This window comes from Stegodyphus dumicola, chromosome 2 (genome assembly GCF_044657685.1).
Source record: "Stegodyphus dumicola isolate Sdum_Otavi_A_Nest chromosome 2, ASM4465768v1".
Taxonomy (NCBI): domain Eukaryota; kingdom Metazoa; phylum Arthropoda; class Arachnida; order Araneae; family Eresidae; genus Stegodyphus; species Stegodyphus dumicola.
Genome location: NC_140769.1, coordinates 266,494,183 through 266,511,019, shown reverse-complemented (window position 1 = coordinate 266,511,019; position 16,837 = coordinate 266,494,183). Strand labels below are relative to the sequence as shown.

General features: G+C 33.5%; 1 protein-coding gene across 1 annotated transcript in view; it reads right to left on the bottom strand.

Annotated features, from left to right (window-relative positions):
* The window catches only part of LOC118200149 (inactive dipeptidyl peptidase 10-like), a 631,756-nt gene that overhangs the window by 314,210 nt on the left and 300,709 nt on the right, over window positions 1-16,837 (bottom strand). The window contains exon 3 of the mRNA XM_085812127.1: window positions 5,684-5,782. Within this exon, the coding sequence (XP_085668253.1) occupies window positions 5,684-5,782 (99 nt within the window). The remainder of the gene's footprint in view (window positions 1-5,683; window positions 5,783-16,837) is intronic.

Below are 16,837 nucleotides of genomic sequence, written 5' to 3'. Positions count from 1 at the left end.
GAATAATAAAGCTAAAAAGACAACAACAACAATAAAAAAGATTAGCAGGAGTGAGTGAAGAGCAGACTGGTAGACGGGGAGCTCAGGGAAAACGTAAAATATTTTAACAAACCCTTTTAGGAGACTGCTAAAGTTTAAAACCTTCCAGTTTTTTTTTTTAAATTATTAAAAAAAACTATCTTTGATTATTTAATTATTTGAGAAATTATCTTCGGTAATCCTTTTATATGTTTTATATTTATGAGTATTAGTTCATGTATTTTATATATACAAAGCCTGCCAAAGAAATGTTTCGAAAAAATCAACACATTACATACGCACATTAGCTGGGCAAAGGAATTTATTCATGCAGTTGAAATGATAACCTTAATAACTGGAGAGATTATTTAGAGAGCGCGGCTGCCATTAGAGTGCATACACATTTTAATTTACCTTTTTTTTTTCTTTCAGAAGAAAGTATTTATGGAGGTTTTAATTGGTATTCATGCCGTTTAACATCTTTTTTGAGTCGCAATTATCTGTGTAACGGCCAAATGTCGAATGGGAACATTTTTGTTGTTATGCATGCCCGCAAATGGTTATTTATAACTGAAGTTATCAGTGATACCTTTTCCGAGTTTAACTAACTCGTTAAAGAAGTTTTATGGCCTCATTTATGAGTTATAAATGAAAGGAAAAAAAGGTGTTTTTATGTGGCTGATGCTTCGCAAATCATCTTAAATAAGTTTTGACACTGTGATTTAATTTAAGAAGTGCGATTTTAATGGGTTCCTCTTTAGGTGCAGACCAAGGTCGAATTGCATATTCTTCACGAAATGCTTTTTCCGTTTCGTCGTTCTGAAAATTTATTTCAAATTTAGCGTTATTTATTTTTTGAGATACTATGTGAAAAAGAGCCGAATCCAGTGTTGTTACTAATGCTCACTTGTCTGACAGTAACATGAGCCCAAGCGCACGAAATTCCTCCTGGCAAGGAGCGTAAGATACGCCTGCGGTTGGCAACAACCTTGAGTACCTGGCTGGTGACAGTGCGATTTAGAACAGTTCCGCTCCCAATTTTAAGGGAGAGCAACCACCCCTCTCCTCTTCCACTAAACCACACGAGAGGACTTTCGTTTCACCGCATATCTAGAGTGCCGCCATGCCGCACCGACACTGTACATTTACAAACATCCATGCCTTCTCCGGGATTCGAACCTGGAACCTTCGGCATGGCAGTCAGCCACGCTAACCGCTATACCGATTGGTCAACTCCAAATCTAGTAAAACCGCCCATTTAGCTGACGTAAATTTAGATAGTTCTATATTTTTAACCTTTTCATGCGGGCTCTAGGGACCAACTTTTTATCTAGGCAATCTTGTATTAGGGCCATTAAGTCAGATAATTTTACAGGAAGCAGCATAAAACCAAATCAACAGGGTCTTACACTTCCTACTCCATATTAAAGAGTAAATTTTAAATCTTCATAATTTACTGAAATTTTTTTAGACACATTTAAAGTAGTGAACGTTCGGAACATATATGTCCCAGGCCCCTGAAAAGGTTAAGTCGCCTTGAAAATACTGGTTTAATTTTTGAATTCTTTTTACTTCCTTGTACGAAGTAAAAAGGAAGTGTTGTAATCGCGAAAAGTTTCATGCAACATATTTCAACGAAAATATCCATTTTGACCGTTGTCGAATGCAATTTAACGATGTTTTTGCGTGATATCTGTGCGTAAGGACAGAATAAAAGACACCTTTCCTCCAAAAAAATTATAAAACTGCTTTAAAATTAATTCTGAAGAGAATTTTTCGTGGCGTCTGTACGAACGTATGTACGTACGTGCGTACGTACGTACGTATCTCGCATAACTCAAAAACGAGTAGCTTCAGAACGTTGAAATTTTGTATATAGGACTGCTATAACATGTAGATGTGCACCTCGTATTTGGGTTGCAATCGGCCCCACCAAACGTATATAAATATATTTATATATATATATATATATCCACTTACCTGGCTCAGTGATCTCAGTATCTTTACTCTTATATGTTTGTAAATTGTACATTTTGTGCTTTAAAATGATTTAATTATGTTGTTTTTATCTTCCGGTTAAGGATTTTATGCCTTTCGTAATTCTGGAAGCAATATTTGTACAATTATCAACAATTTAAAAGCTGTTTAAGTGTGGTTAAATTTTAAATAATATGGCGGACATATTAGTTTACATTTGGAACAGAATTGTAGATTTGTTGCCAATCTAGAGAGACTAAGCTTCGCAACAAAAAATAACGCCTTCATTTATTATTGCGAATTAAATCATGTTTAATCCTCTCTGAAATTTTTTCGAGGAAATAAGTGTTTAAGATTTACTTCGTAATTTTTAATGCAGATATTTTGAGTTTTTATGTATTTTTGCCTTGTCGCGAAGTGAGAGTTGAATTAATTGAATGAGAAATACTAAATCGTCTGTGAAAAACTGTTTCTTTTCTGTGTTGTTTGCTTAATTTCTTTCATACATCGTTTTGGCTTTATTATAGTATTTGAATAGAACATGTGGCAACGATAATTCTTCAAATGATATAAATTTTGTGCATTCAGAGTGTCGTTATAGTAAACAAATATAGTGAATTTTAAAGAGTGCATTTATTCTATTGTAGTTTATGCGCTGGCGACGAAGTAGATTTAATTTAACCCAATCAATTTAAATGAAATTCAAGAAAAAAAAATGCGTATAATTTAATATTTCGTACAAGGAAGTCATGCGGCGTACACATTAGATTTTTTTTGATAAAGCTGTGGATCTAACAATTTAGAAAGTGCCGAATGATGAATAAGCAGCAAAAGATTTTTTCAAAGAAATTACATCATTCATGATGGAAAATTATGCTTGAACAACCACGTGATGAAAATGTATTTTATCGATAACTTAACAGCGAAATGGCGCAGCTAGAAAGAATCCCGTGATTGAGAAGAAAGGATTAAAAACTCAAACCTGGTTCGAAAGATTAGAAATCTCCTTCCTTACAGCCGTGAGGTTCACATTTTTGGTGTCAGGAGATGACATCTATTGAATTTTGTGAACTCCAAGCAAAGACGAACCACAATACAATTACAGACTGGAACAATTACATGTGTGAACTGTGTGCCACCGCTTTAAATGTTCGGCCTAAGTTAAAAACCGATGGATGTGATTATTGAAGTAGATGAAAAATCCTTTTTTTACACTCCCACCCCCGCAAAAAAAAACTCGTCCGCTACAATGGATTTTCGGATGATTGTGCAGAAAATCAAATGACTGTTTTTCAGTCTTGGTTCCAAATCGGTCGCAGAAAACTTTATTGAATGCCATAAAAGAAACTATCGAAGAAGGAAGCATTATTTATATTGATTGCTGGAAAGCGTATAATTCGGATAAATTGCGAGATGCCGGCTTTGAGCATTTTACCGTAATAAACGCCATCGGGCCTCTGCTGTACAGCGCTTCGAATCTTATTTGTCCGAATTTATGCAGAGGCATTTGTACAAAAATTCTGATGTGGACACTATATGTGTTTCTCAAACAGTCTATTAAATTATACTCATTTTTTGTTGAACATCATTTAAACATATTTCCTCGAATCTCATTAAATATATATTTCTAATTTAATGAGTTCAGTTCTCACTTCCGGGTAAAGCAAAAATACATAAAAACTGAAAACATCTTCATTCCAAATTTCAAAATACAGAAAAAACTTAATTACCAAATACAGTTAAAGTAGTTAAAAGAAACAATTTTTACAGTTAAAATTAGAGTTTGTAAGCCAAAGCAAGGTTCCGTCAACGGACACGAAGACATAATGTTCGGTGCACAAAATAAAAGTTAACTTTCGACCCCACTCGGCAAAAAGACACTGAAGTTGGTGCACCAACTGACTTAATTCGCTATTCTACTAAGAATTTTTAATGTAAGCAAATGGCGGCCTCGTTATTCTTAGCAATACTTAAAATATTAAATTATTGGTAATTATATACCCAGTATATGCAGATTAACTAAGGCATAAAATTCTTATTCGTTATGTATGGAATTATGTTCAGCTTTATATGCCTTTAGTTAATGTGCCTGCATTAGATGTAGAATTATCAACAATTTAAAACTTTAAGTGGCTAGGCCTAACTAGGCAGCCATTTGTTTACAACTAATGCATGCAAATTAACTAAAGGCATAAAAACTTCAACATAATACATAATTAACGATTAAGGTTTTTATGGCCTAGTTAATCTACATGCGATATCTATAGAATTACCAACAATTTAATATTTTAAGTACCGCTAAGACTAACATGGCCGCCATTTGTTTACATTTTGAGAGTCTTATTAGAATAGCGAATTAAGTTAATTGGGTGCACCAGTTTCAGAATCCTTCTACCCAGTGGAATCAGAAATCAACTTTCAGTTGTGTGCACCGAAATTTTTGTCTTCCTGCCTGCTAACCTTAGGGCTTGTTTTTGCATAGAAACTCTAATTTTAATTTTAATTTTTTTAATCCTTTGTTGCATACAAATAATCTAGAGAAGTTAAACGAAAATGTTTGTATTTTTTCCACTTAAAATAACCTTAGTCATAAAAAAAAAACAAATTAATTTTATTCAAATTTCGTTTTAAATAATTGCTACAGTTTGTTCACTACAGCGGACAGCATGCATATAAGTACATGCATCCAAATCTCTTCCCAACGATTTACGGTCATTGCTTTTGAAATCATTTCCTGCCTTGTTTGCAGTGATCATTACCATCTTCTAAATTGTAAAGCTACAACTGACATGTACATACAGATCCCTCAAAATACATTCATTTCGTCGATTGTGATTGAATTCATTTTGCTAAGATTTTGTAACCTGTACCTATCGGATTCAAATGTCAAATGTTCTAGAAATTCCTTGCCAAACATAAACGTTTCCAGTGGTGTTTTAGCTTGATAAGCAGTACATTTGGGTTTCAATTCACTCTTTTCGGTAGATCTTTATCTACCCACTCCACAATTTTCTCAAACTGACATTTTAAACAAAATGTCTAAAATTACTAATTATGAATAAAAAATGGCAGTATAAGAAAATGTAAGCAATATTATATAATGTATACTATGAGAAATTGTACTAACTTGGAAACAGAAGTAGCAGCCATTTTCCAAATAGCAATGCTTTACTTAGTGATGCTATACAGCCATCTGTGATCGACAGTTGAAAGTTCTATTAATATAGAATGAGTAAACACAGGAATGGAATCTGTTAAGGCATTTACAGAAGAAATTTAAACTTTTGTCTACTACAGTGGACATGATGCAACAAAGGGTTAACTGTTCTTACAATATTTTGTGTTTTAGGTTTTTCTGTACTTTAGAATTTTTAATGAAGATATTTTCAGTTTGCATGTATTTTTGCCTTGCCGCAAATGAGGAACTGAACTGATTAAATGAAAAATATAATTAAGTTCGAGGAAAATAAAATGTGGCAGAAAATGTGTACAGTTTAACAGGCCGAACAAGGAGGCCATGTGGTGTCCATATCAAACATTTCTCATACAAGGAAGTAAAAATAGAAAGAAGAAGCTAATTTTAAGCTATCTGCATGCATAGCATATTATTTATAGTTCGTTGAATGGAAGATAGCTTATGAAGAAATATCATGTGGACATAAATAATTTAGCTGAATGTTTCACATACCAGAAATCCAAGATCCGTTGAAAACCCTGGGCTCGTACTCCCCAGATATCACTTCCTCTAAGGAGAATCTCGGATTTTTCACGCGAGGTTCTTCAGGACCTGAAAAGAATAAACATTACATGAAGCAAAAAGGGTGAAAAAACTTAGAAGTACATATATATGTAAGATATAATAAAATACGATAGCTGCTTAAACAAAATAATTGACGACCTCAAAATTAAAATTCTAGATTTGGTGATCTCCCCAGAAACTCATCTATTCTCCCCAATTCGAGAACTTTCGACGTTATATATCGCTGCTTGAAAAGGGTAACCGAAACTAATATTAAGGGGACTCATACACCTTAAACCCCTCATGATCTTCGAATATGTGACTATTGCAAGAATTGGGATATTTTATTTATTTTAAAAGCAATTACTTCCAACTTTTTACAGCTGACTACATAATATAGCTACTTTGGAAAAAAGTAACCAGAAAGTTTGTGTTGCCACAAATATTTTTGTAATTTAATCCTCTTTGTGACAAAATATTTCGCCATATTTCCACCTTGCGCGCATGATATTTTAAAAATGGCTAATGATACATACTTGAAATTCGATAGAATTTTTTATGTGGGCACTATTTTCTAACTGAACCAACAATCTGATGAACATTTTAATACTGAAAAATTTTATGGACGAAAACATTACAAATTTTTTTAATAAAATACATTTTATAAACTCAACTCAAAATAAAATAAAAATTTAACGTGAAATTTTTACAATTTTAGGTTCACAGTAGTTTCCAGACGTTATAAAAGCTATATATTAAATATGGAATTAAATTATGAAACAGAATGTTTTAAACTGTGCGCGCAAGTTGGAAACATGACGAAAAATGTTGTCACAAAGCGTATTAAATTATAAAAATGTTTGTGGCAACACAAACTTTCTGATCACTATTTCAGAAAGCAGCTATATTATGTAGTCATCTGTAAAAAGTTGGTAGTAATTGCTTTTAAAATAAATATGTTATCCCAATTCTTGCAACAGTCACCTATTCGAACATCTTATGGGTTTTAAGATGTATGAGTCCCCTTAACCAATCATAGCTTGTTTCTAGAATCGCACCTACTCACGTATAAATACTCTGGCAAGTTAATTACGTCACTTATTTAAATTGTGTTCTATAGTTGTTTTGTATTGTGTTGTATTTAGCACTATTGATTGAGGTTGTTTAATTGTATTTGAATTTGTCATTGGGACTATTTCTGTAGTGTATCTTCTCATAATGTTGTCATTGATTTGCATTGTCTTGGGTCCTCTTTGAAAGCTATGATAGCTCGTCACGTTTTGCGAACTTGTCCGATTGGATTGTCTTGCTCCTTTTGGTACTTCTCTTCTTCCCCTTTTCTCCGTTTTCTCCTCTGAGATTTTCTCCACGTCCGGATTTCTTTATGTCAAGTGCCCTTGGTCTTTAATTCTGGAACTGGCAACATTGCTCTTCGCAATAGCTCGGTCAATTATAGAGTCTGAGTCTATTACGCCACTTCTTCTGCTAGCTTCTACAGTGCTAATAGCTCCTCGCTCTGAAACTGCCCGCGTCTTAATCGATGCACATAGAAATGTATCGTATTTCACTATGATTGAATTATATGTCTCGGATTTCATTATGATTAGATAAATATCTATGGGGATGATTTTATATGCGTGGAAATAAAGGCTGGAAATTCTTCAAGTTTATGTTTTATTATCTTCATCTGTAAACCTTCACTCTCAGCTACGACAACTGAAAGCTGATTCTTCTTCTATGCTTCCTAGAAATATGACATATATATAAAAGAAATAAAGTATGTAACTGAAAATTACTGTCTTTATTTCATCGATGGTTTCGCTGATTCCTGATTTTCATTTGGTCATATCTCCTTCCTGGAATCTAAATTGGATCACTCGAAAACTAACTTGCATTATCTGGAATGCCGTAAGCAATCGCAGGTCAACATTTAAACAAAGGATTCAACTCTTATAAATACCCCTTTGTTGAAATGAGCAGTTACATTTCCACTCTGTCCTGTCCTGCTAGCGCCTGTCCCACGTGTATGGTTTATTGTCTTCGATTGTAATAAGTTGTACATAAAATTATAAGGTGTTTGTCGTAGCCATAGTGATATGTAAACCAAGAATATATATCCTAAGATATTATTCATCAAGAAATAAAATTATGTGTTGAATATCCAGCTACTTTTGGTCTCCTAATTCCATTCGTTTGTTACGCATCCTATCGGTATGCCGGCAACATCCATAACATCTGGCCCATGACTAAACACTTATTGACGTATTCTTTCTCACGTATCCTAAAATATCGCTATTCCCATATCTTCAAGTTATCATCCCTACAAAATTATCATTATTTTATGGCTTTAGTGATCATTTTTGAGCAGCTTAATGCTGGAAAATTCTAGACATGATTATATTTTGTTTTAAAAAATGGTTTGCAATTATGAAATAAAAATAAGCAGCTATTAGCAGTTATACTATTTTAATAGTTTTAAAAATTTAGGCGTTAGAACTAACATCACAAAGACAAGAGTTAAAGTTGTAGAGACATTAGGTTAATTGTAAAAGCTGGAGAGACGAAAATTGAGCAAACGCCTTCGCCTGGAATCGAACCACGGACCTCTAGATACTGCATATTTACTCTATACTTACTGGCATCTGTAACTTTGAAAATCATATTCCAACTGCCACGACTGTCTAAGATCGAAGACGCATATATAATAATAAATCTAAAAAAAATACTTAAGATTAAAAATTGTCGGGTTGATTATATGTATATATTGTTGCATATACTCATGAAGCGATATTGTCCAAACCAAACCTAAATAATAGCGTCAAACCGACTGATGATCATCGCATCAAAACGAGTGGGGATCATGAGTCACCTGTTGAGTTACCACATCAAATCAAACAGTGACAAAGATTTACCTGAACCTGGCACTCTACTCGTGCCTATTAAACAACATTTTCAATTTTGATATTATTTCCATAGAAGCGAAAGTAGCAGCACACACATAATTGCAGAAAGACGTCTAGCCAAGAGGAGAGCACAAGCTGAAGTATGTAGTTATGCAAGATGGAGGCATGCGAAGGGAAAACTTTTGGTTTGCAATTTGGTGATGGGTCAAGAGGCATCTGCATTAAGGTTAACGTAAGATTGCATGATTAATTTGAATGACGCAGTTTAAACATAAGGGGACTCATACACCTTAAAATGCATAAGATTTTCGAATATGTGACTGTTGCAAGAATTGGGATACCTTATTTACTATTATAAAAGCAACGTTTTACAGCTGACTATATAATATAGTAGCTGTTTTCTGAAACAATAATCAGAAAGTTTGTGTTGCCGCAAATATTTTTATAATTTAATCCGCTTTGTGACAAAATGTTTCCGTCATGTTTCCACCTTGCGCGCACAGTTTAAAACATTCTATTGCATAATTAAATTCCATATTTAATATAGAGCTTTTATAACATTTGGAAACTACTGTGAACCAAAATTTCTAAGAATTTCATGTTGAATTTTTATTTTATTTGGTGTTGAGTTTATAAAATGTATTTTATTAAAAAAATCTGTAATATTTTCTTGCCTAAAATTTTTTAATTTTACAATATTCACCAGAATTTTGGTTCAGTTAGAAAATAGTGTCCATATAAGAAATTCTATCCAATTCAAGTATGTACCAATAATCATTTTTAAAATATCATGCGCGCAAGATGGAAACGTAACGAAAAATTTTGTCACAAATTGGATTAAATTACAAAATATTTGTGGCAACACAAACTTTCTGGTTACTAGTTTCCAAAGCAGGTATATCATGTAGTCAGCTGTAAAAAGTTGGAAATAATTGCTTTTAAAATAAATAAAATATCCCTATTCTTGCAACAGTCACATATTCGAAGATCATAAGGGGTTTAAGGTATATGAGCCCCCTTAAGCGCTATTTTTAGGACAGATAGGTGAAGTTCTCAAATGAAATAGAAAATAAAAGAGGTTATAGTGAGTTAAATTTAGAAGTTTGCTTTCATATTTTTTATCTTACATATATATATCTTACACATATATCTATATCTATATGTATATCTACACGTATATATATATATATATATATATATATATATATTTCAGCGTCATACATGCTTTCACAAAAATAGCTAATCGACATTTGTTTGATTTGAACAACTCCGGAAAATATGTGTGGAAGAGCAAACTCATAAATGAATAACTCCAACATCGCAGAAGTGTTTGATATCTTTGGCAGAGTAAAAGATGGGAAAAAAAAGCTAAAATTGTTTCTGCAGTGAACAGGCAGGGATGCGTTAAGTGTTCGGTCGAGCTCGATGTCAGCATCATCCTGAATGTCAAGCTACCGCAAGATGGATTGGTTGCTCAATCAGTATTGCTCGCGCGTTGTGTGACAGGTATTTGATGGATACGTTTATGCAATATCATTTTGCTTGAGCCTGATAGAACCATCTATATCGAATACAGAGACTATAACGCCGGGTTAACCAGAACACAGGCAAAGAGACGAACGTCAAACGAAGAGACGAAAGTCTTACGAATAAAATTACAAAATAAAAACATTACTTACTTTTCTTATACACTTCGGAAACTTTCTAAGGCATTAAAACATATTAAGAGTTTTATATATTGTTGCGAATTTTGTTATATATGTGAATAATTTTAGTGAAATTATATATGAAATTGTAATATCTTCTGTATAACATAACAAGAAATGCTTGAAAGGAAAAATAAGGGTATATAGGAAATTCAATTTATTAAGTACTGAAATAAATGGCCATCTTGCTAAATTGGCGAGATATTGGGAAGCTGGTGATAGCGTTGGAGACTGATTTGTCCCTGAACTTGGCGAGAAATCGCCAAAACTCGCTAAACTTTGTTAGTGAGACGAAAACAATTATTACGTTGACTAATCCATTTTAAAATTTGGATGGGGGGCAGCTCATTTTCTGAAAGGACTGATTAAGGGGGGAAGAGATTATTTATAATATATTCAGAAACTGGCGCTAAAAATCTAACTGTGGCGGAATATAAGAGAGGAAAAGATATGCGAGGAAGTTGGGTATAAATAAAAAAAGGAAACATTGTAAATAAATGCTTTCTGGCATACGTATCCTGCTGTAAAATATTCTAGCACTGATAACAGGAAGAATAAAGTTATTCTTGTGCCTACAAGAATAACAATCTGTGGACATCTATTTACTCAACGAACTTAAACTCTGAATATTCCCTGAATTTTAATATCATATGCAATAACAAAGAATTACACATTTTTGCTTTTTCAAATCAAGAAAGTGTTGAAATGCACTGCGGTCAATATCGTACATAAGAACAGAGATCGGAACAGAGAAAACAGAGAAAATCGTCTAGCATTAACAGGAGCCTCTACTCAGCAAATAAAGGAATGGACCAAGGAGACTACTTGAACTAGTTCTTACGTCTTCTGGCTTAATTAAATAATCAATCAATCGAGTGCTCTCTAACCTTAAGATATCCTGAACATTTTCTTCAGGAAATACTCCGACTATCCTTCGGTAAATGGTTGCGATTAGGAATAACTATCAGTCACGACGCCTATTCACAGTTACAGTTACAGTTAGCGGTACTTTATTATCACGCAAATAAGACATTCACGCCTGAATTCTCCTGACCGCTCAATTAAGTATGAATTGAATGATATTTGATGTTTAATGTATAAACCGATTTTCATAACTTTGTAAAATCAAATCTGTCTATAAATATGGGTACAAACAATATAAAAAGGTATTTAATTAAGCAATTTTAATGAAAATAAAAACCTGCATGTTTATGGAATTGGTGCTTTTGGCAAATAAGATGCTGTTTTGGCAAATAAGATGAAGATTCTGTTTAATTACTGCATCTATGTGTTATTAATAGAGTAACTGCGCTTTAGCTTATAAAGGAATTAAATTAAGTTATAGAATTGAGTAAAACAACAACAATGCGTTTGGTATAGATTTTAATAAAGACTTTATCGATTTCGGGGGAAAGCAGTACAAGTCCCTCTTCATCAGGAGCAAAGCTGTTTTACCTAGATATCGATAAAGGCTTGACTGAAATCTACGCCAGACACAAAGCTGTTGCATTGCTTTATTTTATGTTTTACTTTGGCGTGTTTCTCTTATGTCAAGTTAAGTTACTAAGTAACAAAACATTTCAGGACTATCAGGCTTAGCAGTATCGTTTTCTTCGTAAACACATTATTAAAAAATCTTGTGTGTACACCACATGACTTTTTTGTATCGAATATTAAATTACAAGCCTTTTCAAATTACGCGCCTACATATTTCGTTGAATTTTATTAGAGATATATTTCTCATTCAATTAATTCAGTGCTCACTTCGAGGCAAGACAAAAATACAGAAAAACTCAAAATATTTTCATTAAAAATTGAACGATATAGAAAAACATAAAACACTAAATACAGTTAAAACAATTTTTAAAAAAATTACAATTAAAATCACACTTTCTAAGCAAAAACAAACAATTCCGTCACTAGGCAAGAAGGCAGATTTTCCGGTGCGCAAAACTAGAAGCTTCCTTTTGATCTCACTCGGCAAAAAGGCACTGAAGGTGCAGAAAGAATTAATTCACTATTCCCCTAAGTTTTAAATGTAAACAAATATGGATACTATGGTAAAAAATTAGGATTAGACGCACTTAAACAAGTTTTAAACTGTTAATAATGCTACAACTATTGCATGCAGATTAACTAAAGGCATAAAAACCTTAACCAGAAGATAAGAACAACATAATCAATCATTTTTAACCTTTTCTGGCACGCTACCATTTAATGTCGGAGTTTTGATTAAAAAAAAAAGTAGACAGTCTAATTAGGCCTAGAGAAGTACACAAGTAAAATTTTGTGAAGACAGCACTTATCGTTTTAATTCTGTGGTTGTGCCCAAAGTGGCACACTGATTGAATAGAGCTTCGAAAAGAGTGCTGAAACGAGCATTGCTGTCAATGAACTGACCGATGAGATGGGGAAAACAAAGAATACAGACTCTCAGTTGTCCTAGATTATCGGTGAGCCCGGTCTGGGCACACCTAGGGTTTTCCGTTTGATTTTAGGCAAGATTTTAAGGTAAAAATTTAAAACTAATATAGGATAAGGAGATTAGCATACAGCCAAAAAATAACAGAAATTTCTTTTCAAACAATTGCTTTTATACCCTAAAAAAGTTTAGAAGATTCCTTTGAAAAATGAGGGTCTTAATAAAACTAAACTTGGCTAAAATATATGGACTGGTTTGTGTTGAGCTGCTATCTGCTATAAATAAAGAAGATTCAGAGTAACCTATAGTAATTTATAAATCCTTTTTCATTCAATTTTTCTGTGCGTACAGAAGGAAATTTTTAGGTGTGTCCAAACCGGACACACTGTGCCGCAAAGGGTTAAAGCAAAAAATGCAAAATTTACCAACATGCAAGGAAAACAAAACTAAGCTCACCGAACCGAGTAACAGAGTGGGTATATATATATATATATATGCATATATATATTTATATATTTATATACTTTTGATGCGGCCGATTGCAACTAAAATAGGAGGTGCACAACTACATGTTATAAGAGTTACACACAAAATTTCAACGTTCTGAGGCTACTTGTTTTTGAGTTATGCGAGTGCGAGATACATACATATGTACGTACGTACAGAAGCCAAAGAAAAAAATCTTTTCTGATGCGAAAAAGAGTCCTTTATTTTGTCCTCTAGTACAGATGCCACGCAGAAACAACGTTAAATTGCATTTGATAGCTGTCAAAATGGATATTTTCTTTGAAATATCATACCCGGAAATTTTCGTGATTACAATGCTTCTTTTACTTACTACAAAGAAATACAAATACCGTCTTGCATTCATGTTACACATTTTGAAAACAACTAGGTTAAAAACACGGGAAAATTCAATGAAATTTAGTTGCAAGTGACCAATCCCACTTGGCGTAGTGTAGGAACAAGTAGGGTTAATATGCGGGGAGATTTGCTCTTTTCGACGAAAGTCACCAGCGTCGTGACACCAAAGTCTTTGACACATAAAGCTTCGTTTCCAATTAGTGTGATACGAATGTTTGCAAATGCTGTTGTCCAAACAGGAATTGAACTGACTTTGATTGACATCTGTGATGCGGTAACATCACTGTCTCGAGAAAATTTTGACCTTGAAAGAACATAACCTTGTTTGCTTACCGACATTGAAAATATCTTTGTCCCGTTTCTTGGTTACGCGTGGGCCCGTTTCTGGGCCACTCGTGGTCTTAAAAAATTCATATTTTCTTTTACAGTGTGCATTTTTACTTACGCAAAGCAGTTTAAAAAATGCTTGCTTGCTGATCAAAGGTAAAGAAAATTTCAGAGCCCCCATACATTTTCTATATATCGTTATGCCTCCTCAAGACAGTATATTGAAGTACCTCCAGTAAAACCTCCGTAAGATCATGGTTTCAGACAATGTGGTCTTTTACGAAGACGGCCACTACAGAGAAGTTACGTGCAGTACCGATGTTCATTCAACTTTAAGGAATATTGGTAATTTCCAGAGGGTATCATCTAGATGTCGTCGCCATGAGACGTTTCAATGCATATTTATTTAAAATTTTCATATAATTTACTTAAAATTAAATTAAATAATATATTTCTAGAATTTAAAAACTGAAAATACAGTCTTTAATCCGGACTCGTCGGGACTTCCGGATTATCGGTTTTTCCGGATTATAGATCATCAGTTTAAATCTGGTAAGATGGCATGCAGAAATTATAAAATTAAAAATATGAAGCAGTAATTTATGAAATAAAAAGCAATTATGATCTAAAGGGTATCAAAATTTATAAAAAAAAATCTTAATATTTATTTGTTTACTTTATTAAACATTTCTTTCAATGTAAGTTGTTTAAGTTGCTTCGTTTTATGTGCTAATACTTTGCCTTTAATTCTATAAGCAGGCATAATTTCTTGTTCAGTGACAAAATTCCTCTGTTCAAGTCCTGTAATTGCTGTTTCGAGAATACCGACTAACTTGTCAATCGAAATTTTTTCGTTTTCACTAACCTCTCTGTCACTTTCTTCATGCCTATAAACATTTTTTGCAGCAATTCCACTTTTTGTTTGATGGACATCGAAACATGCTTTCGCTTTGTGGATCCTTTGGCAGCTCCAGAATCAGAAATTCTTTTTGACGTAATCGAAAGTTCAAGCTTACTTTTATAAAATTGCTCTAACAGCCTGCAAAAAATAATAAGCCGGATCCAATTCGAAGATTAAGGAACAACACAATCTGCAACATTAACTGAAATAGATAATTAGATAATTTTAGCTTAGCTTATACAGTCCGTTATACATTAAACGCGCATGCGTAAACGTATTATGCATATGAGCACTCGTAAAGTTATTATGCGCATGCGTGCAGAAAGTTTATAAATCATTCCGGATTATAAATCATTCCGGATTATGGACGTCCGGATTAAAGACTTTTAACTGTATTTAACAATCGGGCTTTTCATTGCTAATAATTAAGGCAGGCTTCTCTGTATCTCAACGTTTCCAAGTGATCACCTAAGTTCGCCGAACGGTTAATTGGGTGTAAAATCCACGATTAATCCTGTACAACATAACATATATGCGTCATTAGAGAACTTCCTGTTCTCTTGGGAACGAACCCCAGTATCCACCTTGGCGCCAGTGATCAAGAAATACTCGTTAAGAACACCCTCTTTGGCGGTGTATCCGTTGGCTCATCTTGCAGGAATAAAAAAAGTTGTTTTTTTCCTGCGAAATTCCGAAAGAGTAAGACGCGTTCGAGCGTCTGGGCAGCTGTTGTCTTAACATTCTGTAATAATGCTGTAATATAATATTTTTAAATAAACAAGAAAGCTTATGTTAGGTTTTTAAATATATCTAAAAAGACAACCTGTATAGTTATTTCCATACCGGAACCTCGGGGATGTCACACCGGCCTTAATCTACAACCACATATTTCCCATTTTTATGAAATTCGTCCGTTGTTTTAAAAATAACGAGAACTCTCTTGTTTATTTAGAAGATATTTATTAATTTTGTAAAATCCTTTTATTATTATTATTACTGAATAGGGATAAACGATAGATGAACAATTGTCTTCGACAACAAAGAACTGTCACCAATATTGATAATAAAATGGCACTGCCGTTTGAAGCTGAATGTCGACAATAAAGAACTAGAAAAATTCAAGCATAGATAGCTGTCTCCTTTCGCTTAGTAGAGGAAAGAAAGAAATATTTAGCCATTCTACAAATAAATGGAATTTCTTCACATTCATTAGGATAAAAAACTTGATTGCCTAGAAACAAAACCAATTGTAAACGCCTAAAAATCAACAGCCAATTGAAAGACTGAATCAAGAAAGTGAATGGATAGTACAACTTTCCTTGACCATATCGAGGCTACAATTAGATTTAAATTTATATTTATACTACTAGAGAAAAACCAAATAACTTCGTCAGGATGAGAAAACTATTGTTGATTGTACGCTTACTTAACATGTCTTGCCAATCAATCAGATTTTAATCTCAGCTGCTTCCGCGACCATTTTGCGGCTGCAGTCAAAACGAAATAAAACAAAACCTGCATAAATTAAAGCCAAATGTAAACTGCAGACTTTTGAAATGAAAGGTCTCCACTTAATTTCTCTAGTTTAGCATATTCTGAGAAAATTTTCTCCCAGACCTCAAACTTCATTCACGTAGAAGACAGAGAAAATATGCTGCTTCCCAAGCGATTAACTCTGCAAACAGCTGCAGTCACCTCTGAATTCAAGGAATGATTTAAATAACTTTCCGGTCAAAAGATCGAGAAGATGTACATTCTTTGACGAAAATGACTGAATACTCTTCTTTAAACCTTCGCGTGAAGTGACAATTAGTGATCCTTTAATGAAAAGTCCTTCCCTAAATACGACTTTAAACTTCTGCAGCGTCAAAGGACTTTGAAACACCAATCCCGCAACAACTGAAAACTTTCAGACCAATTAATGTCTTCGCAAATATATATATATATATATTTATTTATTTAAATCAACCACGTTTAATT